Genomic DNA, 26,345 nt, shown 5'->3' with positions numbered 1-26,345 from the left:
GTGCCATGTGCATTAGGTAGCTATAGGCCTAAAAACTAGGTTATAGATTGTGGACACCCTTTACTCAACTCTGTGGGTCACTCTGCATATATTATCAGAAGGTAGTGGTGCTGCGGTAGCGTTGTCGCCTCACAGTCAGACACTTTCCGGTTCGATTCTTAGCTAGAGCGTCTTCTGCATGGAGACATGCGTGAATGGGCGTACCTTCGTTGAAGGTTGTGCATCAGGGCTGGTAACTCGGCACGTAAAAATTAACTACCAATCAGTAGCAGACCAGAGTTCCGCTGTGGCGACCCCTAAAAGCCAAAAGACACAACAACAACAATGTGGCAATTCTTTTGAAGCTGGTTAGATGGAAAGGAGACAGGACTTTGTCAAATGCTAAATTTCTGTGTAAGTTCTTCAGTCTGGTGGGACTGTCGTTTGTCAGTTTTCTGGAGTGAGAGGCTATTTGCCAGGACCCTACTTATAGGCTTTGGTTCAGTTTGAAACAAAGCAGCTAAGGCTGGAATAAGTCATGGATGCATTTCATCTGATCTTTATAATTTACACATCATCATTAGTGAAAGAAACATCTGTAGGTCATGCCAAAATATTATCTTTCAAAACATACTCTGTCAAAATGATACATTTTCTAGGGGAGAATCTGAAGACAGGAATTATTGGTCATCTGAATATATGTCTGTACCTAAAGATGAATCAGTATGTTCCATAGAAAAAAAATTGTGGAAGTAGATGGAAAAGGGAATCTCTTTCTATTACTGGAGGATGTGATTTGCAGGATTTAAGATAACCCGCAGAACTGATGCAGACATTGTGAAGAGTCTTCTCAGAATTTCTTACTTCAGACTATAGCATATAACACTGATGTACATTCTGGGGCCTCTATGTACATAACATCTTGAATTTCAGTAAACTAATTTCTAAACAGACAGCTAGATGTTAGCAAAGCTTTTGACACTCTGTCATATCAAATCATTTTAAAGAAACTCCTATTCAAGGTCAACAACATGTTATTTACTACATAACAATCTGGCTGAAGGATACATAACAAAGGGTGGTGACTCAGAGGGTAGCTGTTTGAAATGTCTGGGCTTACAATGTCAAGTCTTTGAACGTGGAAACTGGATGACCAAAAATCCAACCATACATACACTAAATCGGAGATTACCATTTCTCAATTATTTTACATTTTCTCTAGGATATAGTAATCTTGGAGATAGTATATATAAATTCAGGGACAGACCTCCACATCAAGAGGAGTGCAGGGGACTTACCTCCCAGCATCAAACACATTTAAAGGAGAAGTGCAATGGTCAATATTTGTTCTTCTCTTGTGTTTTTTTCATCATTTCAGCACATGGCATCCTGATATTTCAATACGGAGCTGATTCAGGAGGCTAAATCAGCTTCATAAAGAGTAACAGCTGGTGTCCCACAAGCTGCTGGAACTGCTCCTATGTGACTTAATGTTTTCATATTCATGACTCTGTATGATGATGATGCCTGCAGGATTGATGATATATTTTCATAATAGTGAGGGTATAACTAAATAAAATACTTATCTATACAGCCTAACTTTTTGTGTTACCGGAGTTGGTTTAATCTTTAACATGAGCAAGAAAAAAGTAATGTTATATGGCCAAATGAAAGGTAAAAGAGTTGCACTTAATAATCTCCAACTAGAAATAGTTGTTAGCATTAGAGATCTAAGTACACAAGTATCTCAGGGAATACCATTCAAGAAACATGTTGCAAATATCAAAACAAGGACATTGAGACAAAATGTAATAATATTCAAGGTTATGACTGTGACAAATAGAGATACTGCCAGCACAGCTATCTGGAATTTTGTAAATAGTTATATGTCATTTGTGAATATCAACATGATTTATATAAGATGCTTGAGTTACAACTGTATTAGAACTGTACTTTATACAGACGTATGTGTTGGAAAGGGTATTTGCAAAATGCTTGTGTTTAAAATGGATCAACAGTGTACCCTACTGGAAAGGAACAGAAATGTACGTGCACTATTGTAACCATTTAAATGTATATATTTTAACAGTGGAAACTGGAATACAGGAGGTTAACTTCAGAAAAATAGCTGACATGAAATGATTTTATATTTCAGTTTCAAGGCAGCTAGAGACATGATGTCTGTACTGTGGAGTTTTCTGTATTGTCTTTAAGGTGAACTAATACTAGTTTTGAAATGTGAAGGAATGAAATTGTTTTATGACTTCCAGTATCTGTCAAAGATCTGAGGTGTAGGTATTTTCACAGGTAGATGCTAAATACTGCTAGCTTCCAGCAGTGGGGGTTTCAACTGGGATAGGGTCAGATGACAAGAAATGATGTCATTCTGCAAGCTATTCCAGCAGTAATATTTGAGATATTAATTTGAGAGGTCTCTTAGTGAGACAGAGCATTTTGTATTCTGTCTTGGACCTGACAACAACTAAAGAAGATCCATTCACCACATGTGCCTTGCTCTTAAGTAGGTTAACTAGGGTATAGTAATTTTCTTAGACTCAGTCAGGAATATAGTGAAACTTAGTTTACATATTTTCTTTATTTATTTGAGACTGTCCTGCAATGTTGTTTTAAGTATTTCCTGTGTTTTTTTAACTCTGATGTCGCTGTGATTATATACTGAGTATTTTCTTTTTCTTTTATTATTTATTATTAATTATATTTAAACCTTTCATTGTGGCTGATCTGTCTAGAGATATTAAAGTTTTGAGAGTACTTGCAAATTTATTTGGTGACACTGTGTGAGCTACTTCTAATAGCCTTGTTCTTGGTCAAACTACCATTTATATTAATATTAATATTACACAGTAAGATTGGACACCCTTTGTTAAGGGCCTTAAAGTAGCTTATAAGGAGTTGGCTGCTGGCAGTTATAACTACCTTACAGTCTGGGGAAAAGGGGACATAGCTAGTAAACCTGTGCCAGCCTTTCAAAGGTGTGTGTGTGTGTGTGTGTGTGTGTGTGTGTGTGTGTGTGTGTGTGTGTGTGTGTGTGTGTGTGTGTGTAAATCAAATCTCAAAGAGTATGTGTGTCACCTATTTGGCAGGGACACAAAGCACTGGTTGGACAGTGAGGGTGCTGGAGGTCTTGGCTGGGCTTGACTTGGCTGAGATCTCAACTCTATAGCTGTGCCAGTGGGGAGTTTTATTGGGGATCTGGACTGACTGTGGTCTCTGTGTGTTCTTAAGGGAAATTGCACTTGATGCAGAGAGCTGCATCTGGAAATATTGTGTGCGTACCTGCTATCCTCCCACTGTACATCCCCCACTGTTGCCAGTGGTGAGGATTGAGGCTCCTTGATTACTGGTTCAGTGGTGGGTTGTCACAATGACTACAAAAGAACCAGCTGTGTTATGTCTCCTTTATAAGTCCAGGGTTACCACTTCTTGGGTACATTCTTCGCATTCTGCCAGATCACACTTTGATATTTATGGCAACTGAAGTTTGTTCAAAATAATTTTACAAACAGACTCAGAGAGCTGAGGAATAATATACTTCTTCTGAGAGACTTCAAAAAATTGATTTATTCAGATTAGAGCATAGAATACTAAAAGGAAAATTATGCTTAGCTTATCAATCAATACATGATGCAAATTTAAGAAAAAGTGTAGGATTAACACTGAAAAATATCCTGGCATTCATCCAATGAAAATGGATACTTATTTATCACAAATTATACTCTCATTGACGTACAAATTACCTTTAAATATTCATATGTAATTATAATTGGATGGTTTTAAAATAAAGTTAGATGAACAATGAAAGAGAATGAATGTATATATAATTTTAAGGAATCTGCTTTTCCTGATGCTAACGAAACGATGACAACTATTTAGTACTTACCTTAATTTGTATTAGTTCAGGCATTAGTTTCTGCAGTGGTGAATATTTAGCCTGTGAATGTGAGGTTAAATACCCTATAACAGTTCGTATCCTGAAAATGTCACTAACTATTTTTAGTAGAGTCCTCATTTTGTCAGGAAATGTTAAGTTATGTTGCAGAAATTACCCTCCAAGTGACTTTAACAGTTAAAAGTTATTTAGAGATTGTTGACAGTGATGTAAACCTTGTACTTGCCTCTTGCCTTTTAAAATACACTGACACTTTCAGCTGTTCTTGTTTTGCACTGTTGCGTTCCAACATATTTATTTGTTTGATGTGTTTTTGCTTGCTTGCTTGTTTGTTTGTTTTTGTTGCGAACATGCTCGTAAGGACTTAAACCTTATTTTAATAATCTTTTTAAATCTAGCACAGTGCTTGCAATTACTAGAAAAAATTGAAGTCAGAAGATAAAAATCGCAATGTAAATGAAAATCTTTGGGGCATGTCCATTCACTACAGGCATGTTTTCTCAGGCTCCATCAGTGATATGAATACCATTGGGGCTTTCACTTGATTATTAAATAATATAACTATGTTCATTTAGTATGTAAAATGGTGTGTTTTATAATACTTATTGTTTAGAAATTAGATCAAAACAGCCAACATATCAATATGAACCAAATGCATAGAATGGATGAGTTTGAGGCAGGTCCAATGAGCCAGGGAATTGTTATGGCTAGGCTTGTATAGGCCCTAGGGCCGATAGCCTAGTACCAACCTATGAGCCTATGAACCTATGATGCAGAGACTGTCTGTGGCAGACAAGCTAACAAAGATGACCTTAGTTGAACTAGAATTGAAAGATCACCAACATGGGGACTCTGTGTTCCATACCAGAGGTATACCCCTCATTGGTAAGATATGACCATAAATGAATCACTATGGACATCCATATCCCATCCCCACCCCCAGCAAAGGAAACCAAGGTCAAAAACTTCTCAAAAGTAAACTTCCCAATTCTCAAAACTGAGGTGGAATCCTTCAAAGCCCCAGGGCCAGTGGAAAATACGGCCCAAACCACAGAATCCTTTACAAACGCATTCTATGGATACCTACAGGAATACATGGATTGTGCTATCCCAAATAAAACCAAGACACACTCCTCCAAAGGCAGGAGACCTGTCTGGTGGACCCCAGCCATAAATAAGCTGTACAACAGAAGGAGGAAACTACTACATGATAGAGCAAAATCCCTGAAAGGGAAGGCAACTCTGATCAGTACTAGCAAGAAACTACGATCCCTCATAAAATCATCTAAGGCCAGCTTTGAAAGAAAAATTGCACAAGACGCTAAAGATAATCACAAGGCTTTCTTTAGTTATGTCAGAAACCTGGGTGGAAACTCCCAGATATGCTCTGAGTTAGTGCAAAATGGCAAAAAATACACTCAACCCACAGACATTGCCAACATCCTGGCAGACAGGTTCAGTGCAAACTTCTCCCCCCCCTCCAAATGGGCAAATGACTATCCCAACAGAGTGTAGCCTCCCTGATATCACAGATGCACAGGTGAGAACTGCCCTCTCCAAAGCAAAAAACACAGCATCAATGGGACCGGATGGTGTCCCGGGCTGCGTTTTACATGAGCTCCAAGAAGAACTGAACCCTCACTTAAAATCACTGTTCAGTCTCAGCCTTACAACAGGATATGTACCCAAAGAATGACATACAGCAATAGTGGTCCCACTCCATAAAGGTGATGCCATAACGAACCCTGGAAACTATCGCCCTATAAGCCTAACTAGCCTGGTCTGCAAAGCTATGGAGCGTATCATCATGAAACTCATAAACAAAGACATTGGGAACCTCCAAACACTGGATCCTACCCAATTCGGCTTTGTTAAGGGCAGATCTTGCCTCTTGAACCTGGTCAATTTCTTTGAAACAGTCACCAAGGCCATAGACAAAGGGAAGGTAGTCCACACAGCCTACCTTGACCTTGCAAAAGCCTTTGACACAATACCCCACTCGGGCATCATAAATAAGCTCACCAGCGTAAATATCAACCCCTATGTCACAAGATGGGTTGCAAACTGGCTTAGGGATAGAACCCACATGATCAGAATTGCAGGTGCCATGTCAGACTCTAAACCAGTTACAAGTGGCATCCCACAAGGCTCAGTCCTGGGACCTCTCTTGTTCGGTATATATTTCTCTGAGGTACAGGCTAACACAGGAGGACTATGGCTGACAAAGTTTGCAGATGACTGCAAACTGGGGGCCATAATCAACTTGCCTGCTGACACAAGCATCCTCCAAAAAGGTCTCACAGAGATGGATAACTGGTGCCAGAGCCATGGCCTAAAGCTAAATGCCAAAAAGTGCATAGTCATCCCCTTTGAGAAAAACAAAGTGCCCACAAATTACCACATAGGTGGTAATCCATTAAGTACGGAAGAAGTAATTAGGGATTTGGGGACCTAAGTAGATTGCAATCTCTCCTTTGACAATCACATTGCCAAAGTGGTTAGAAAGACATTCTATATAGCCCACCTTATCACGAAGGGGTTCACATCTAGATCAAGAGAGGTCATTGTGCCCTTCTACTCATCACTCATCAGGCCCATAATTGAATACAATGCCCCCATTTGGGATGTACCTTACCCGACATCTGCTACAACTAGAAAGACCCCAAAAGTACCTCACCAGGAGGATCAAGGGACTCAAACAGATGCCCTACGCAGTTAGGCTAAAGAAACTCCAGCTCTACTCAGTTGCTTACCGCCTACTCAGACGTGATCTGTGCCTGACGTATAAAGCCATGTCCAACCCAGAATTAATGGACATGCTCCATCTCAAGAAATCCAACTCCATCAGAACTACATGCTCCAGTGACTTAAACCTCAGCACAGAAATAAATAGAACATGCTGGAGGGACAGATTCATATCCCAGAGGCTCCCCTCACTCTGGAACAAAATCCCAATCCATGTCAGACAGAGCCCCTCAATGACCCTCTTCAAGAAGAATCTTGACGTTTGGATGGGAGATCGTAAATTTACCCCTGGGATCTCTTCTGTGTCACTGCTAGACAGAGGCATGGTAAACTAACCTTAAATGGGCTATCTTCTGTGACCTACTATATAGAGGCACAGTCAACTAATCTAAGAAGGGTGCGAAAGCCAAACACACTCTGGCTAGGCTTGTAAATGCCCTAGGGCAGATAGCCTAGTATCAACCTATGAACCTATATATTGTGATTTCATTATCACAATAGACTGGTACAGGGGTATACTTAATATTCCACTAGACAAGGGACATAGTCATGGATAGATATGGGATATATTTTGAAGGAATATAGTAATCAGATAGTAGGGGATGAGGTATTGCCCACATTTTATTACAGATCATGCCCACTAAATAATAGGGTTGCAATATGAGCAGGTGGTTAAGTACTCAAGACATTCAAGATTTCCAATATATAAATTAGAGAACAAAACTTGCAGAAGATGGGTCAGAAAAATTTCAGAGCATACCATATGCAAATTAAATGAGATCACAGTAGAAGGACGGTATAAATAAAAGGAAGCAATTGTTAAAGATACAAGAGAGGCTGCAAAGGACAGGCAAATAATGGATATACTTCTAAGGAAACAGAAGGAAGACTTAGAAAGCTACAGTTAAAGTTATAAAACTGACACAGAAGGAAAAGAGGCAATTAGGCAATGTGTAAAGCAAAATGGAAGTGAAAGAAGATACGAGACTTAAACTGCAGAAGGCATCATTGCATGGGTTGCATTTTGATAGCTCCTCCAAATCACTCATGGCCTGGGAAATGTGATTGCAACAGCCAAAAACTGACTATATTTAGGCTGAGGGATTCTGATACTGGAAAAGCGGAGATGGCCAGTGGAACAATAACAAGGATTTGTGCAAAATACTATGTGAACCTATATAGAACAGAGAAAGCATATAAAAAAGGAGAAGGGGTGGCATTAGATAATCAATATCTGGGAAATTTAGACTTGCCAAGGTTAATGAAGGGAGCAGCTGTTTCTTTATTAAAGGAAGTTATTGGATTAGAAATTAAAGAAATGTTAAAAGAAACAGGTGATATGGAAAACACTAGGGTCAGATGGACTGCAATTTGAGGTATGGAAATTGATGAGAGATGAGATGGTTGGCTTATGGGTAAAGTTATTTAATAACATTTTGACCAGAATGTAGTTTCCTCAGTCTTGGAAGGAGGCAGCCATTTTTACTATAGAGAAAGGTGGAAGGGACCCAAAATAGTCCCACCTGATTGTGGGTTGAATCATAATTATAAACTCATCATGACAGTGATGGCTGCCAGTGTATCTAAAGTGTTGTCGGCTTAATAACCATGGGCCAAAGTGTGCTTACTGATGGATAAAGGACAGCAGATAACTTAATAATGACACTATTGCTTATTGAGGATGCCGAGATGTCATGTGGGGGGTAGGGCTGTGGCATTGCTGTGTTTTGATGCAGATTATGCTTTCTACAGAGCAGAGTGAGAGTTTATATTTAGGGTGCAGATTAATTTTCCCACAGAGATGTGTCCCTTTAGGAAAGATTTTATAGAGAATTGAATGCCAGGGTTGAGATAGGCCTGGTTTATTGGAAGTTCTCAGAGTGACAAGAGGTGCTAAACAGGAGTGCCCAATGTCTGCATTGTTATTTGCAATCTATATGGAGACATTGGATATTGCAATTCGGAGGTCTGAGATATGGGGGGCATAAGGGGGAATCCATGGGAATTATATTATCTTTATTTGTGGACAATGTCCTATTAACACTTTTCAGACCCCATGAAAATATTCTAGTGCTTTGAATATCTTAGAGGCATTTAGTCATTTATCGGGCTATACAACAAGCACAGAGAAACCATGAGACCTGGGTATTAATTTACATTACAGAATAGGTAAACTGTACATCAGCACCCTGATTGCAGAACAAATGTTCTCCAGCAGAGTATTAATGAACAAGTAATGCTCACCAAAAAATGAGTGCGCCACTTCACGGCATCATATCAAGCTGCCGTGGAACTCAGACTGAAAAAAAATGGCCATCATTACTTTATACTCGCTAAGCACCGCTTTTGCTATTTACCGAATGTAAAAAAATAAACAGAAAAAAGTGTATATGTGTGTGCATGTATGCGTATGAGTATGAGTGTGTATCTGTCTGCATGTGTGAGTGAATACGTGTATGAAAGCAGAAGAGACTGTGAGTATGAGATCGAGAGAGAGTGGTCGAGTGATCATGTGTAAGTGAATGCATATATGAAAGCAGAGGAGACTGTGTGTGTGTGAGACTGAGAGAGAGTGGTCTTGTGTGCATAGCTCTCAATTGTTCAAATTTTAGCAGAATGTCGGGATTTTTGCCTCTTATTTTTTGTCTGCTTCTCAAAAAATGTGTGGCTTTCTGAAGTTTTGAGGCAAATCAGTGAGGAGTGAATTCAGTAAATAATGACAGGCATTTGAGTTTCAGGCTTTATATCTTTCAGAAAATGCATTGTAATATAAGAACTTTTATTCTAGCAACTTTGTAAGTTTATAAGAGCAATATTTAAAATTTGTCCCTATTTTTGGGGCTTTATCCCACCACTATTTTTGGCTTTGTCCAGATTTTTTTATGCTAAGATGTTGAGAGTTCTGCTTGCATGAGTGAGTGCGAGTATAAAACCAGAGGAGACTGTGTATATATGTATGTGCACGTGAAAGCAGAAGAAACTATGTATGAGTGAAAGAGTGACTAGGCTCTCTGTAAAATTATGTTTTACTTATTTATTTTTTAAGTACTATATTATTGTTTTATATATTTTTGATGTAAAATGCTTCCTCCAACACCATTAAGATATATTACAGAAAGTTTGAAACATTAGGTGGAGGAACTATTTTACATCAAAAATATATAAAATAATAATATAGTACTTAAAAAAAATAAGAAGTAAAACACAACAGTTTTACAGAGAGCCCATTCTCTAAGTGCAATAATGACAGACAGGGTGTGTGTTAATGTGTAATTAACACCCTTCCAGGGATGTAGAGGCCCTCTGCCTGCGGTGTCAGGCCTCATAACACCCCTGGGCGGGCATTAATTACACAATAATACACACCCTTTCAGGCATTATTGCTTAAAAATATTACAGAATTGACAGAGCAGCATTCAAAGGTGTGGATGTATAAGAAAGTTAAATGCCTGGGACCAAATCATCCCAGAAAATAATCCTACCCTCAAGTCTAACCTAAAATTCTCCCCCACACCCACCATCACAATAAAAAAACTTTTACTTAAGTTAAAATTATGTACTCTGGCCCCTGACAAAACACCCCTTTACCTCCTGCAGCTAGCTGCAAACTCTATAGCTTATCCCCTCAGCATACTCATTAAGAGATCGATTAAAGAATCCCTTGTCCCAGACTTCTGGAAAAAAGCATTCATTCTTCCCTTACACAAAGGTGGCACTAACACAGACACCACAAACTTTCGACCCATAGCAATTCTCTCACCCCTCTCTAAAATACTGAAAAAATGCATCCATGCCCAACTCCTCAATGACCTGTTTGAAAATCAAATTCTATCACCCACTCAGCATGGTTCCAGACCAAGACACAGCACTACTATCGCCCTCCTATCCTTCCTTGATACAGTTGACTGGGCACGGGATTCTGGTAAAATAATCGCTTCCATTTTCCTCAACCTCTCCAAAGTTTTCAATACCATTTCCCATAATATCCTCCTGTCTAAACTATCCACCCTCCACATTTCTCCTCCTATCCTACAATGGTTCAATGGCTATCTCTCCAATAGACAGCAATCCACCAAATGGCAATAATCTTACTCTCCCTTCCTCAGTACTTCCACAGGAGTACCCCAAGGCTCCATACTTGGTCCTCTCTTATTTAGCATCTTTATTAACAACTTTCACTCCACTTTCCCACAGTACTCAGCAATCCAGTATGGTGATGATGCTACAATAATATGCACTGCAAATTCCATCTCTGAACTCCAGCATATCACCCAGAATGCCCTCACCTCTACTGAATCTTAGATGCTTAATAATCATCTTGCCCTAAATCCAAAAAAAAAACTAAACTAGTAATTTTTACTCCTAAGAAAACCACTCCCCTAGATAAAAAAACTCTTCACTATACAAGCCCAAGACAATACCACTATAGAAGTTGTCCCACACACTAGATTACTAGGCATTATTATAGTTGAAAACCTTAACTTTGACCTACACATAAACAATAATATAAAAAAACACCAAAAGCTGGGTATGCTTTACAGGCACCACCACTTTCTTAGCCTCTCTACTAGACAAACCCTTGCAACTACCTTTTTATTACCGTCTCTCCTTTATGGTGCCCCTCTTCTCACTAATATCCAAAATTCTACAAAATCCAAACTTGATATGTGTTACAACAGAATAGCAAAATTTGCCACCAAGGCCAAATTCTCATCCCACCACTGTAACTCTCTGAAACAGTTAGGGTGGCTGGAACTCCCCCACCATCTCTCATTCACCCAACTAACAACAGCGCACAAAATAATCTACAGACCCACAGACTGTCCTGCTCTCTCAATTCTACTTGCCAAATACCAACCCAGCAGGCAACTAAGATCTGAAAATCATCTACTTCTAAAAGTAGAAAAGCCCACCTTACCTGCTGGTCAACTCCTCTACTCCTTCACCGTCGCCAAACTATGGAATTCACTTCCACCTTCTATAAGAAACACAGGTAACACCACTACCTTCAAACAAATACTAAAAAAAATCTCAACTGTTCCTGGCTATGTACCTGCTCTATAACCTAACCTCTTCCTTCTCCTTATATTATAACTAAATTCCTATGCTTTTTGCTACTAGTGACCGATGATACTTTCTCCATATTTATAGATACTGGTACAATAACACTGATTAATATATCTATGTTTATACTTCTGATTGAATTCATCTGGCAACCAACTAAATTCCTGCTTTTGTGTATATATTTTTTATATATTAATGTAATTACTATGCGTAACACTGTTTCTACTTCTGTACCAATTAATGTTTACATTTTTTCTATATCTGTGTTCTTGTTGGAGCTTTTCTCCCCGAGCCTCCACTGAAAATGGGCTCTTTTAGGCCCAGTGGACTTTCCCAGTAAACAAATGCAATGCAATAAAATAAAATAAATAAATAAAACAGATCACAGGTATTTGATAACACAGACCTACAAAGGTCTGATGATTACAAAAAATGGTCACATGTAAATTGGGGGCAGAATGGGGAACAATATTAGAGAGGGAAATACAAGCAATGGTCTGGGAAATAATACATATGCAGCATAAAACAGCAACCAATTTGGGGTGATATAGGATTTTGTTGTGGAAATGCCAACATAAGTTTTTTTATACCCCTGTTAGATTGGTAGTCATGTTCCAGGTGGTTAGTTCAAGGTGAAAGAGATATCAGAAAAGAGAACAGGATCTTGGATACATATTTTTCAGAGTTTAAACAAATGAGATTAATATAAAAAAGAGACAGAAGGAAAATTACAGAGGATAATCTCTCAGCATATCATATAACTAAAGATTTACCATTTACAGGAATCTGAGAAGAAGGACCCTGGCACAGCTGGGATGAAGTACTTTTATGTCTGGTAGCTCTCCTGGCAAATAAGGCCATAACAAAAATGGAAGGTCAGGCTGGCACTGACAATAGGAAAGCTTACTGGGTTCATTGATTGTCTGAGAAATGAATAGGAGAAGGTATTTAGGGGGAAACAGCAGAGGATAGTCAGTAGATCTTAGCCTGGCAACAGTATCTGGATGAGAGTAGTGAGAGAGCTAGGAGGTTTAATGATAGGGAGGGAGATGCTAGACTGCATAGTCGGAGAAGAAGAAAAGCATTAGAGGGAGGAAGTAATAAAAAAATACAAGTATGATGGTACAGAATATTTGTGAGGGGTGATAAGTAGAAATAACATTTTGGTTACATTTCAAATTTATAGGAGTAGTAATATTTTGGATAGAGACCTTTCATGCCATTTTAAAATAGTTGTAGAAACACTGAGGGATTGCACTTTTAGAATTTGAATATGCAAATGTAGACGTGAGGATAAAAATTTAATATAATCCATGTCTAAAGAAGTAATCTCTCCCTTATACTCAGCATTAATCAGGCCAGTTATTGAGTACAATGCTTACTTTGGGATGTATCTCACTAAACATATCAAACAATTAGAAAGATCCCAAAGGTTCTAACCAAAAAAGATCACAGGTCTACCCTTCTCCAATGCCCAATGCCCATTGCAGGTCTACCAGCCTTCCCCAGCACCCCAGACTTTTGCTGTAAGGGCTGGGGCTGATGTAGAACCTAAGGGAGTCCTAGAAGTGTGGACATGTCACAATCTGCTGTAGGATTGTTTTGTTTATGCCCAACCCCCCCCCCATGCAGTCTCGCTCTTCTGGGTGTATTGGGAGGTCATGCATGCAATGGGGACATGCTGATATATTGCCCTGCCACTAAAGCAACTCAGTCAATGTCTCTGCCATAATTGTAGGAGTATACCTCCTTCTTCACGTGTCCCCTGCCTCCACCAAGGATCTTGTGGGAAATGCTGTTTTGATCTTCTTCCCCGTAGCGATAACACCCATTCCTCCCCGACAGCTCTGTCAGCTGCCTCAGTTGCTGATAGTACCCTGTTCAGCTGTGCTATAGTTAGGGTTTTATCCCGCTATACTGTTGGAGCAGCAGCTCAAGTCCTTCATTCAGTATCTGAAACACGTTTGAGTGGAGATGTTTATGTCACTTACTGTGCCCTAAAACAAATGCTTGTCCTGGGGCCTCTCATTTCCCTGCAAGTCCAATATATTCACCAGTATTAGAACACTAGAACCACATACTTAAATCTTCACCAACACATAAATAATAAAACATGGTGGAGGGACAGGTTTATAATCCATAGTCAGTCAATCTGCTGGAATAAACTTCTCCTGCATGCTAAGCAGTGCTACTCACTATCTCTGGTTAAACATAAATTAGATGATTAGATGGGTATCCACAAATTTACTCCAGGATTGACTGGTATAGGTCTCCTGGAGAAAGGAGGTACAGCCTGAGAGAGGGTTCTGGCAAGGTGTCAGTGTTCATATGACTCAATGGACTGGGAAAAAGCAATGAATCTATGAATCTGTAATGAAATGTAGATTCAGAGTGAATATGTTGAGTAGAAAAAACTGTCTATCTTGTGCTCACTATAGCTGAGCATTTTATATTATAGTACTTGCATAAGGGTCTATATTAAATAAGCAAACTCTTAAAAAGGCGAACGCTTATTCATTGACCCTAGTTCAGCGAATGCTGAAAATGCTGAACACTCGGAACAGTTCCACAAAAAAAAAAAAAAAAAAAGAAAAAGAAAAAAAAAAACAACTTAAAACAGTATTTAATGTGGGGGGCGAAGCCTTCCACACCCCCTACTTAAATATACCAACTCCGAGATCACACTACACCGAAGAGAGGGCACAGTTCACCATGGTGGTCAAGTGTTTCCTTTCACAGGAAAGGAATTTGGAATTTTTGTAAAAAAGAGCAAATTCTCATATGACTGAACGTTATCATTAGCAAAACATAAATAAATAAATAAATGTTACTTTTGCATATTTCAGTCATTTTAGATTCACTCTAAAATGACTGTTCTTTTTATGTTTGCCATTTTGAGCATTCAGTATTTCATGAGAGAATATATATATATATATATATATATATATATATATATATATATATATATATATATATATATATATATATATATATATATATATATATATATATACCATATTTCCCCGAAAATAAGACCGGATCTTGTACTTTTCCCCCATCGAAATACGCATTAGGGCTTATTATCAGGGGATGCCTTATTTACCCACCCCCTGCACAACAATCTACATTTATTTATTTATTCATGTACAAAAATCAACATTTATTCATGTACACAAATCGGCATTTATTCATGTACAAAAATCGACATTTATTCATGTACACAAATCGACATTTATTCATGTATACAAATTGACATTTATTTGGTACTTTTCCATTATTGGGCGACAGTTCTAGGTAACGTGTTAACAGTTGTGTGAGAATTCTACATAAACAGTGCAACAAACATTTTGACTTCAGAATATCTACAACTTGGCTTTCACAGTGCAATATTGCATGTTTAACAAAAAGTGCAGAAAAATCTCAATACATGTGCATTGGAGTAGAGGAATAAAACAGGTGAATAACTGCCACTTTTTGAGTGGTGATGCTTTCTTTATTCCTTACCCAATCCATAAGAGAAGAATGATGGGAAGTCATAAAAATAAAGTCTGGGAAGTGGGAACTAGTGGCCTTACTTTGTAATTACATCTTGATAATGAAATGTTACCTTAATACAATAAAGTAAAAAACTGACCACAGCTTGCTGGCATCTGAAAATACAAGCAATCCATTTTGTTGCCCCGATAATGGAAAAGTTATTCAAATGCATTCACGTTATCTTCTTCTGGAACATTGTCATAAGTCTCCAACCCCCAAATTCCGGCCTGAATTTCTTGTGACTCCATTTCCTATAGAGCCATTGGCCGCAATCTGTCATGCCCAGCAATCGAGCTCTCCTTAAATGAGCACTGCTTGTCCATGTAGCCTGCTCGTAGTACATTGGTAACACAGCTGTCATTGATTTTGTCCCATGAATTCTTCACCCAGGTCACGACCTCTTGCAGGCTAGGCTTCACAAAGTTTCCATGCTGATTTCTCTTCATTCTATTTTCAGTGTAGTCGCTGAGTTCCATGGCAAATGGCCCTTGAATGGCTTGTTTATTCTAATATCAAGAATCTGGCAATAGGCAGTCATTCCTGCGAGAATCATTATTTGATCTATTCTTCTCTGTGCAAGGACGTTCTTCATGTCTTTAGTGTGGTGAGTGCTGGCTGAATCCCAGACTAGCAGACCTCTTTCACCACCTTGCAAAACAAGTGACAGCATTACATCAACCCACTTCCTTAAAACTGCTTGTGAGCATCAGGCTTTTTCGGTTTCAAGAATGTAAATGCCAGAAACATGTTCATTCTTATCTTTCTTGCCCTTACTAATGATTAGAGGTGGGATTTTCTTTCCATCTAGATGAATTGCCAAAACACAGGTAACACGTGCACTTTTGTAACCAGTGGAGGAATGTAGATTGACAAGGCACCCCGCTGATCAACTGTTGTTTGAAATCCTTGGCCCATAAACACTGCAGTTTCATCCATAGAAATCATGTTGGAGAGCTGGTATTTAAAAAAGTCAATGCCATCAACAAAGGATTTGAATGAAAGTGCATGTTTAGTAACTTCAGTATCTTCCAGCTTGAACAGTGTTGTTGATCTTCTTAGAGACAGTTCATATCGTTGAAGGAAGCCATCTAGCCAGTGTTGTGATGCTTTGAATTCTTCTGGGAATATTTCTAACTGTGGTGCCATTGCAAGGGCAAATGCTTGAATATCAGCCCTGCGCACAACCAAAGCCTTTGCTCTCCTGTTAGCAATCCATTCACAGATGATGTCTTCCAGCTCAGGAAACAATAGTTGCTGACCTGATCCACACTTGCACTTCTTAGCATTTCCCTTTTTTTTATCGTACTCTGCTCGCGATTTTTGGACCATTCGGAGATCCAACTTCTTCTCTTTGCAGAATGCCATCAGATTCTTTCCCCGGGAGTCCTCCATGATTCCTTTCTTGTACTCGATGGAATAGCTCTTTCTTTTTGCACTCATCTTGTCTGGGGGGGATTAAATGAAGACTTACAAGACAGGAGTGGCAACAAAAATGGTGACAGTTAAGAAGACACAACTACACCCGTTCATTATCAAGTGTGCATGTTTTACATGCATTGTCTGTACTTTGACCAATCAAAGTACACTTGCAAGTGTTTATGGGCCAAAGATCTCAAACGTCAAGTGTGAGTGAGGATTAGGGTTACAGTAAGAATCGTGGTGGACTCCAGGGGAAAAAATCTTATGACTTTCTGCAAAGAGAAGAAGTTGGGTGTCCGAATTGTCCAAAAATGGTGAGCAGAGTATGATAACCTCAGTCAACAGGTGTCAATAATATTATTATTTTATAATTCAACACATCCGTCATCTCTTGTTGATGATTTTAACTGGGGCTTATTTTTGGGGTAGGGCTTATATCATGACCACCCTGGAAAACCATGCTAGGCCTTATTCTCTGGTTAGGTCTTATTAACGGAGAAATATATATATATATATATATATATATATATATATATATATATATATATATATATATATATATATATGTGTGTGTGTGTGTGTGTGTGCATGTGCGTTTGTGTGTGTATATATATATATATATATATATATATATATATATATATATATATATATATTTTTTTTTTTTTTAATAAAACACAAATACATGTAGTGAGATACAATAGGGGTAAGATGTCTCCCTCCCATAAGGAAAACAACTGACCACAGGGAAAACTGGTAATTGTGAGCAACAAACCTGCTGGTTGAGAATCCTAAAAAGTTAGAAAAAAAAGAACCTTGTACTTTAGAAAAGCTGAGTTGAGACTTCACAGTAATCAAGTCAGAGCTAAAGCTGTTTTAAGGGCAAATGTGCTAATCTATTTGATTTTAATAAAGAAGTTTTGATTACTAAACACATTATTCAGTGATTGCTTGTCTATGCTGTATGGTTCTTTTTTCCTGATTTTTTTAGGATTCTTACCCAGCAGCTTTATTGCTGAGAAGTACCAGTTTTCCCTGTTGTATACATATACAGATAGCTACATAGATATATAAATATATATATATATATATATATATATATGTATATATATATATAGATAGATACATATTTTATATTTATATATATTAACAAATGGTCAATAAATAAATTACTATATACTTTGTATGCTTTCTTATATATATATATATATATATATATAAAATATATATATATATATATATATATATATATATATATATATATATATATATATATATATATATATATATAATATATGTATATATAAAATGTGCGTGTGTGTATGTATGTATAAGAAAGCATACAAAGTATATAGTAATTTATTTATTGACCATTTATTAACCATAGACTAAAATTCATACTACTACAAGCATGTGCTTTTGAGCTTCATATGGCATGTGTATGTGTATAAAAACATACAAACAATATAGTAATTTATTTATTAAAATAATCAGAATGGAACATGCTAACAGAATGTTCATTTGGTCAGTCCAAATAATTTCTATAGTGTTAACAGTTAACTCAAATTTTTTGAATTATGTACGTGTTTCTGCAGGTTTAACCCCCTCCCCCTGCATCCTCCCATGTTGGGAGCAAGCCCTGTACACCATGTGGACTTAAGCTTTACTGCTGGATTGTGCCAGTTCATACAAAAGGCTATATGCCATTTTTGTGCATATATTTGTTTTACTGCTTTTGAGATTTAAATCATTCATCACTTAAAAATATATAAATAACATAATGTTTAATAGACATAAAAGTTTCTCCACAGAGTTTGGGGGGAATCAGGACTCCTACAAACCATCATTTTAAAGTTTGCTCATTTTCTTACTTTGTATTTTAGAGTGAATATATTAGTGTGCTCAGCAGTTTAGTGTGACAATTTGTTTCATGTTTTGTTTTTTTAGTTTAACTGAATTCCACAACATATGCTTTCCATTTTGTGTTTCACGCAGTTGGGAATTTTGCAGACACAGTACACATGTTATTCTGTATAGCCAATGGACTTTTGCTGTATTTTTTTTTTATTTTCTCTCACAAGTAGTTAGCATGCTTATGTAACATGTTGTACCTGCCAACAGGAGTAAGCATTTGTGTGTGCACTAATGACATTAGAGCGACATTAAGGAGTGCAGCAGGAGTGTTTATGGAGGCTGAACCAGGTAATCACAATCCATAAACAGGAGAACTTTAAAGGCATCTAAAAGCATGTTGTCGTCAAGAATAAAATACTTCTTCCAGAGCTGAAACACCAATACTGAAACTTTTAAAATTTTCTTGAAAATATTTATTACACAAATCAGATGTGTTAACATAACACCAAATACTAAAGGTTAACAATTTCCCCTTTTCAATACTTTCAGGAGCTAATAGCATTTGGTATAAGTAACATATTTTCTGGATGTTTCCGTGGATTTGCATCAAGTACAGCACTCTCAAGGTCAGCTGTGCAAGAGAGTACAGGAGGGAAGACACAGGTACTGAACATTTCTTAATTGTTCATGCTGTTTCTGAAGCTGTGTTTCTTTTTTAACATACATTGCTTGAACTTGATCACAATAATCTTTTTTTTATCACAGATCGCTGGTCTGATTTCAGCTATGTTGGTCTTGATTGTTATTGTTGCTATCGGATTTCTTCTCGAACCACTTCCAAAGGTAGTTTTTTTATAAAAGGTTTATATGTTTATTTTTCTAATATGATGGATATAATGGAAATGAAGTTAACATGTTTAGTGAAAAACAGTTGAAGTACAAAGTGGAGGACAAGAAGAATAAGTTTATGTCAGAGAAAAAAAAACATGAAAAGTTTATAATAAGTGTTTGAAACAATGATACAGGGTGCGAAGATCATTTTATATAAAAGGCATAGGTCTGGAGCAGGGCTCAGAATACAATGTAGTCAATAGAATAGTTAAGCTCTGTCCAGCCATCCATCTTCAACCCCTTTTTCCCATTTTGCACATGGGGTTGGGGTGTCACCTCCACAGTGACAATTATCTTGAGCCAAGGTTTACACCACCAGGTGGCTAGCCCTGCTGTGGTAGTTCATCCATACCACTCACTCGTACACACACTCACACCTACGGCCAATTTAGAGTGTCCAATCTGCCTACTGCATGTCATTAGAATGTGGGAGGAAACTGGAGTACCCAGAGGAAACCCATGCAACTGCAGGAAGGTCATGCAGATTACGCACAGAAGGCATCTCAGCTGAGAATCGAACTGGAGAACCTCTTACTGTGAGGTGACATGTTAACCACTACACCACCATGGCTGCCCCCACTGCAGCAACAATAGTTAAGCTCTAGTAATGGCAACCCAGCCACTGATAATCTCTTATATGGCAATCTGCATAAACAACCCCAGAGATAATCAAACTCCATTAAGTAACTCTTATTTGTGAATTAAAAAAGCAAAACAAACAAAACAAGATCTTCTTGTGGCATAAATCACATATGCATCTCTTTCTAAAGCTGTCTGTTTCCATATCTATGACTTTCTGGTTTACTGGCTTTAAGCTCATGATCTGCTGCTCTTATATGATCACTCCAATTCTTTTTTCTTAACCTTTTGTTGAATATTGTCAAACCAATGTAACGCATGTATATACAAAAAATAAATGGGGAAGTAAATCACATTCATTATACCATCCATTCCAAACTCCATCAGTATTTTAAATTTACAAGACCATTTTTATGGTTCAACTGTCTTTTGGCTTTTCCCGGTTAGGGGTCGCCACAGCGGAACTCCGGTCCGCTAATGATTGGCGGTGAATTTTTATGGTGTCAAGTTGCCAGCCTGGCGCCCAACCTTTAAAAAAGGCCCACCCACACACGCTTGCACCTACCTGCATGTCTTTTAAACTCACTCGACCATGGGGAGGACATGCAGACTCTGCACAGAAAGCACTCTAGCCGAGAATTGAACCTGAAAGACTCTTGCTGTGAGGCGACAATGCTAACCACTGCACCACCACAGCCTACGTTTTTATGGTTCAACTAATTCTCTCAAACTGTAAAAAAAAAAAACAGAGAGAGAGCGAGAGAGAGAGAGAGAGAGAGAGAGAGAGAGAGAGAAACATCTCTAACCAATTGGCCTTAACGGCCACAGATCTAAAAGAACCCTTGCCCCGTCATCTTCATTTTGGCTGCCATAGTTCACAACTTCACAACTTTGGTTTTTATGAAACATAACTATAACTCAAATGTTTTATCACCCATACTAATATCAATTCTCTTTCTGAATTAAGACTAAGTTGTGTTAAATATCTTAATTCCCTTGGTAACTAATCTATGTATATAGAATCCTGGATAGGGAAGGAACACCCTATTTATTTATTTATTTATTTTTGTTATACTTAGGAGTTAGCAATGCCAATAGTCCCTTGGATATGAGTTATATAAGCTTAAATTATATTGTTCTAATAAAACGGAATCCCTTACAGATAAATGTTTTATACAAACCTCCTGCAAAAATCTGATAATGGAGGGAACACTGCATTCTCATTATCAACCTTTTATCTCCTTATTAAAGGATACCATCTCATTTTCATTTATGTTTTGAGACTCAGTCATATCATGAAGATTTTTTTCTTGGTTCTTTAGTTGTCACTGAGTTCACCAGTAAAATTCTCTGCACTAAAATGGACTTCAGCAATACCACCTCGTAGGTTGCAGTGTATCTTTTCTTTCTTTTTTTTTGGTGCTGTTAAATTAGACCACAAATGTATCCTGTGCTCACTCTTTGGCTAATTTAAACCACATATCTATTCAGTGTTTTCTCTTGTGAGCAGTCAATGTCTTTCCTGTTTCTTCATTTGGAAACCATGACCCACTTAATCCAGTCTAAAGTCACATGGGAACTGGAGCCTATCCCAACACTTATTGGGTGGAAGATGGAGAAAATAATCCTGGACATATTGTTCAACTGTCCAGATTTTTGCAGATTATCCAGATTTTTGTCTTATATTTTTGGTCTGTTTCTCTTAAAATGTGTGGTTTTCTGGAAAATTGTTGAGGATTGAAGTCACTAAATAATTACATACATTTGAGTTAAAGACTTCATATCCTTCAGAAAATGCATGCTGGGCATGGCCAAGATGGTGAACAGGTAGCAGCATTCATCAAGAGCTCTCTGACTTAAAATACATTACTGACAGGAATTTTCATTCATACTTTTGCTTGATTAATCATCACCAGTCTACTACTAAAACATTTGGAGTTCTACTGAAGAGTTTTCTCATCACCAGAACTAAAAATTCCTGTCAAATTCAACTAGAAAAGAAAACTTCACTCAGCTCTTCAGAATGAGTCACATTAAGACTTCAATTCAAGACTCCACACTCAAAAAAGAGTTACATTCTGTGTTGACAAATATGAATGGGAAGAGCATGGTTACTGAATGAATACCTAGCTTCAGTATTCACAAAGGAAAATGAGAAGAAGGTGCCATGCTGAAGGGAGACAGGGTAGAATGGTGAGAACAGTGGACAGGTACCCAGATGGAGAGGGAGGAAGTGGAGAGCAATCTGGCTGCCCTTAGGGTGAATAAAACAAAGGGTCCAGAATGCCTACCTTGAAGAATTGCCATAACATTAGCCAGTGTGTTGGCAGACCTCCCCACCATGAAGATCTACAACAAGCCACTGCCTAGTACAGAAGTACCACATGATTGAAGACAACAAGTGTGGTAAACTTGTACAAGAGTAAGGAAGCAGGAAAAACCCATTGAACTATAGGCCTATTAGAATAACAACAGTGGGAATGGAAATTCATGGAGAAACTCTGAAAGTCTGGGAACATTTAGAGGTTAACACTCTCCAGGACAGCAACCAACATAGGTCCATGGGCAGAAGGACCAGTTACTCAGACCTTATCCAATTTTATGACTGAGTTATGGGTGAACTTCACATGGAGGTACCAGCAGATGAAGTCTACATAGACTTCTCAGTATTTTTTGACTCAGTCCCACAAAGAAGGCTGACAGGAAAACTGGAATGTTTGGGGTGATCGAATCAAGACTAAGGAAAAGAAGAGCTGCATAGTTGAACAGTAGGACACAGGGGGTTGTGGTGAGAGGAATATTATCAGGAATTAAGAATGAGACTAGTAGCCTACTCTGTGGTCTGTCCTGAGTCCAGTACCTGTCAGTGTATTTGTCTTCATCCTGCAAAAAAACAAGTATAATGTGATGAAGTCCCAGGGCTATAGATTAGCTCGAATTACCACTGAGATGGAACCAGTTTTGGGAAACCTAAACAACTTAGAGAATGGCTTCCTAGTGAGAGGCTACAAAAATCAGATGTTAAAAAAACCTGGAACCCATTACAGAACTGAAAAGGACTGAAGCACCTTCACTCAACCTCCCCAGTAGGAGAACATTAAGAAATTCCACAGAGAATAATAAATGCAAAAATAGCTGAATCCTGACATACACTTTGGATTATCACAGTATGAAAAATGTTATTGAAGAAAACTGGGCCATTGTCACAGGAAACCCTTATCTGATTAACATCTTAGGTGAAGCCCCAGCCTTTGTTTACAGGAAGGCCAGGAACATTAGAGGTTTTGTTGAATTTAAACCTAGACTATATGAGAGAAACAATAAAAGATGTGGAGCTAATTTTACATTTTGTATATTTATACAGTAAGACGATAGTTTTATTGCCCTTATTTAAAGAAAATCATTAAGACTAGTGCAAGGAGTCATTGTAACACTATAAAAGTAATTTACAGGGCCCAGTACAATGAATGTGATACATTTTATGTGGACAAGACTGTAAATAAACTTAAGCTTAGGATTTTATGTGATCTGGCAGAAATCTGCTCTGGATGTAAAAATAATGCACTAGACATCCCGAATATGCTGGAAAAACATGAACTCGTGGCAATTAAAGCGGAACTCTTTCAGGAAGCCTGGACTAAACTACTACTGTTCACTTAAAAGTGTACTGGAACTTAGAAAATTGCTACATTGTTTACAGGACTAATTTTATTTTATTCTTCCAGTTGGTTTTAAATACCATGGTAAATAATTTTTAATAGTGTATATTTTGTTTCTATCATTATACATTTTTTTCTTTTTTCTTATTCTATTTTCCATGTTATTTGAAATGATGTTTAATAACAAAACTAGCTAATTATACAATAATATTTTTGTAGATAGTTTTTTAGGGTTCTTGTACACAGACCTGAAGAAGTCTAGAAGAACGAAAGTGATCTTTGTTAAGAATAGGTTATATAAATAGAATATGTTCTTTTTTTTGCATGCAAAATGTATAAGTATATATTTGCATTTTTAGATTGTCAAATGATCTAAGGTTTATATATTTCCAACCATGTAGTATATTGTCTTGGATAAAATCACAGACTTAAACTGGTTAATAAGAGGTACCACATCATTATTAATATTAATTTTATTTAAAGTACATAAGGGTTATATTATTGTAACAGCTAATAAGTAGGACAGGACCAGCTCGAATATCACACTGATGGGGGAAGGGATGTGAATTTGTTAACATGTATACCAACACACTGTGTTTTACAGCACAATAAAACACTCCTATATATATATATATATATATATATATATATATATATATATATATATAGTTAGAAAAATGACTAAAATTATATTATTGTTATTTTGTTTTACTTGCATCGCTTGTCTGTGTGCTTAATAAAGGATTTTCAACTGGAAACAGGCGGTCTACCCTGCTTGGATTACTTTTGAATACTTGGAATTCTGTATAATATTTCAAATTATATTTTTATTATTTTTTGACTTAGGACGACTTTAAGTTCGCTGCTTCTACTACTATTACCTGATCTTATTAATATACAGTGATTAACGAACTATATATGAATTGTAAATCTTCCACACAGAGAAGTTTCTTACACTGTTTTGTTTTTGGACCCACTGTACTTGTTTAGTGGGTTGTTTGAGACTTTGGGGATACCACAGAGATTACTTGTTTGTCAGTGTATCTGTTTCATACATACTGAGGGATAAACAGCAGAGTAAACCTCTTTGCTAATGACACAAAGATGGGTATAGCAGTGGAGTCTAATGAAGTATTTCGAAAGACTAAACAAACGGGCAGATATTTGGCAGTGTACTTAGACCACAAGAACCCTGGTGTGAAACATCAACTGGATGAAGTGGAACTGATGACAATGGAACAGGAAAAAGATCTAGGGGTGTTAATCACACTTGGATTGGACCATCAAGCTTAATGTCAGAGGGAAGTAGCAGCAGAAACACACAGAATTCTGGGTATGTCCTCAGTGGGATAAATTCCAAAAGGAAAGATATAATGGTTCCACTATAGATGGCCCTGTTCAGACCACATTGTATGCAGTTCCATAGGCCATATAAGGAAAGGACATCAGCTACTCAAAGAAATTCAGAATAAGATATCAGGAAGATCCATGGGATGGAAGGGGAAGGATATGACCAGAGACTAAAGGAGCCAGAGTTGTTCTCACTTGAAACCAGGAAAGATGGAACAGTGATATGATATTGGTACACAAGATCCTGTCATGGAGCTGTGAAGAGAGTCATCCTGAACAAGAAGGATAGAGAGGTAAGGAAAGGGTACAACTATGACATTATCCCTTGATCTCTGAGTGTACATTTTCACAGAGAGGGCTGTAGACTCGTTATATGACCTATGGGAATCGGTAGTGGATAGGGAGTCCAAAGAGGCATTAAGGAGCACATGAGACAGGTGGAAAATGATAAAGGGAAGGCAGAGAAGAAGAGAAGTATAATACATTTAAAGGAGCAGACTGGACAGTCTTATTATCTCTTTCTGTTATCAAACAAATGTAATATTAGTACAAGTAATACATTGCAATTGTTTCTTGTTGACTTGCATGGATTTTTTAACTTGGTAGGTAATCTGGTCCAAAGTCTCTTTTCAGTCACAGCCCAGGCCATCAGGCTAAGTCAAATATTCCTGAATTATGTACAGTACTTTTTTTGTTGAATAAAGACAATGATCAGTTTTACAGTACAGCTCAGTGTGACATAAGTTTCAAAACAATACCAAAGAAAATTATTATGTAAACATAGAATGAACAATGCAATTTAAGATTTAGTAGTCCATTCAGTGTTATAAACAATCAGTTAAAATACAGTAATCCAAAACAAATGATGTAGTTTTGACACGTGTTTTGCATGATAGCAGTATCTGATATTAATTATTCTTTCATTTCTAGTCTGTTCTAGGAGCTCTAGTTCTTGTGAATCTGAAAGGCATGTTAATGCAAGTGACTGAAATTCCTCGGTTGTACAAAAAGGACAGGTTTGACTGTGTAAGTATAATGAAAATAAGCTGTACAAGTATTTTCAGGCAGAAGGTTATTCTATGTAATAAAAGCTAATATTTAAATATTAGTACACTCCTGTTTAGCATGGTTTAGAAATGTGTGCAGCACCCATACTGATAAATAACTCCATGTCCTGGCAGTGCATGTTTGATGTCACATGCTAGGTTAGGAGCATAAGCTCAGCTCCTGCATTCCACTGTTCAGGCAACTTACACTGGTTGAACTGAAAGACACAGAAAACATGAACACACTTACTCAGCGTATAGTAAAACCATCCCTAGATACTGGATGGAGAGGCCACTCAGTCTCAGAAGGAT

At 37.5% G+C, this 26,345-nt stretch overlaps 1 protein-coding gene across 1 annotated transcript in view; it reads left to right on the top strand.

Moving 5' to 3' along the window:
* The window catches only part of LOC122815042 (chloride anion exchanger-like), a 359,777-nt gene that overhangs the window by 172,318 nt on the left and 161,114 nt on the right, over positions 1 to 26,345 (top strand). Inside the window, exons 9-11 of the mRNA XM_044087290.1 lie at positions 19,058 to 19,171; positions 19,274 to 19,351; positions 25,918 to 26,013. Coding sequence (XP_043943225.1) covers positions 19,058 to 19,171; positions 19,274 to 19,351; positions 25,918 to 26,013 — 288 coding nt within the window. The remainder of the gene's footprint in view (positions 1 to 19,057; positions 19,172 to 19,273; positions 19,352 to 25,917; positions 26,014 to 26,345) is intronic.

The sequence above is a fragment of the Protopterus annectens genome, chromosome 11.part0 (genome assembly GCF_019279795.1).
Source record: "Protopterus annectens isolate FY-2018-M chromosome 11.part0, PAN1.0, whole genome shotgun sequence".
NCBI lineage: Eukaryota > Metazoa > Chordata > Ceratodontiformes > Protopteridae > Protopterus > Protopterus annectens.
The sequence above is the reverse complement of the archived record's forward strand: the minus strand, read 5'-3'. Positions and strand labels throughout refer to the sequence as shown.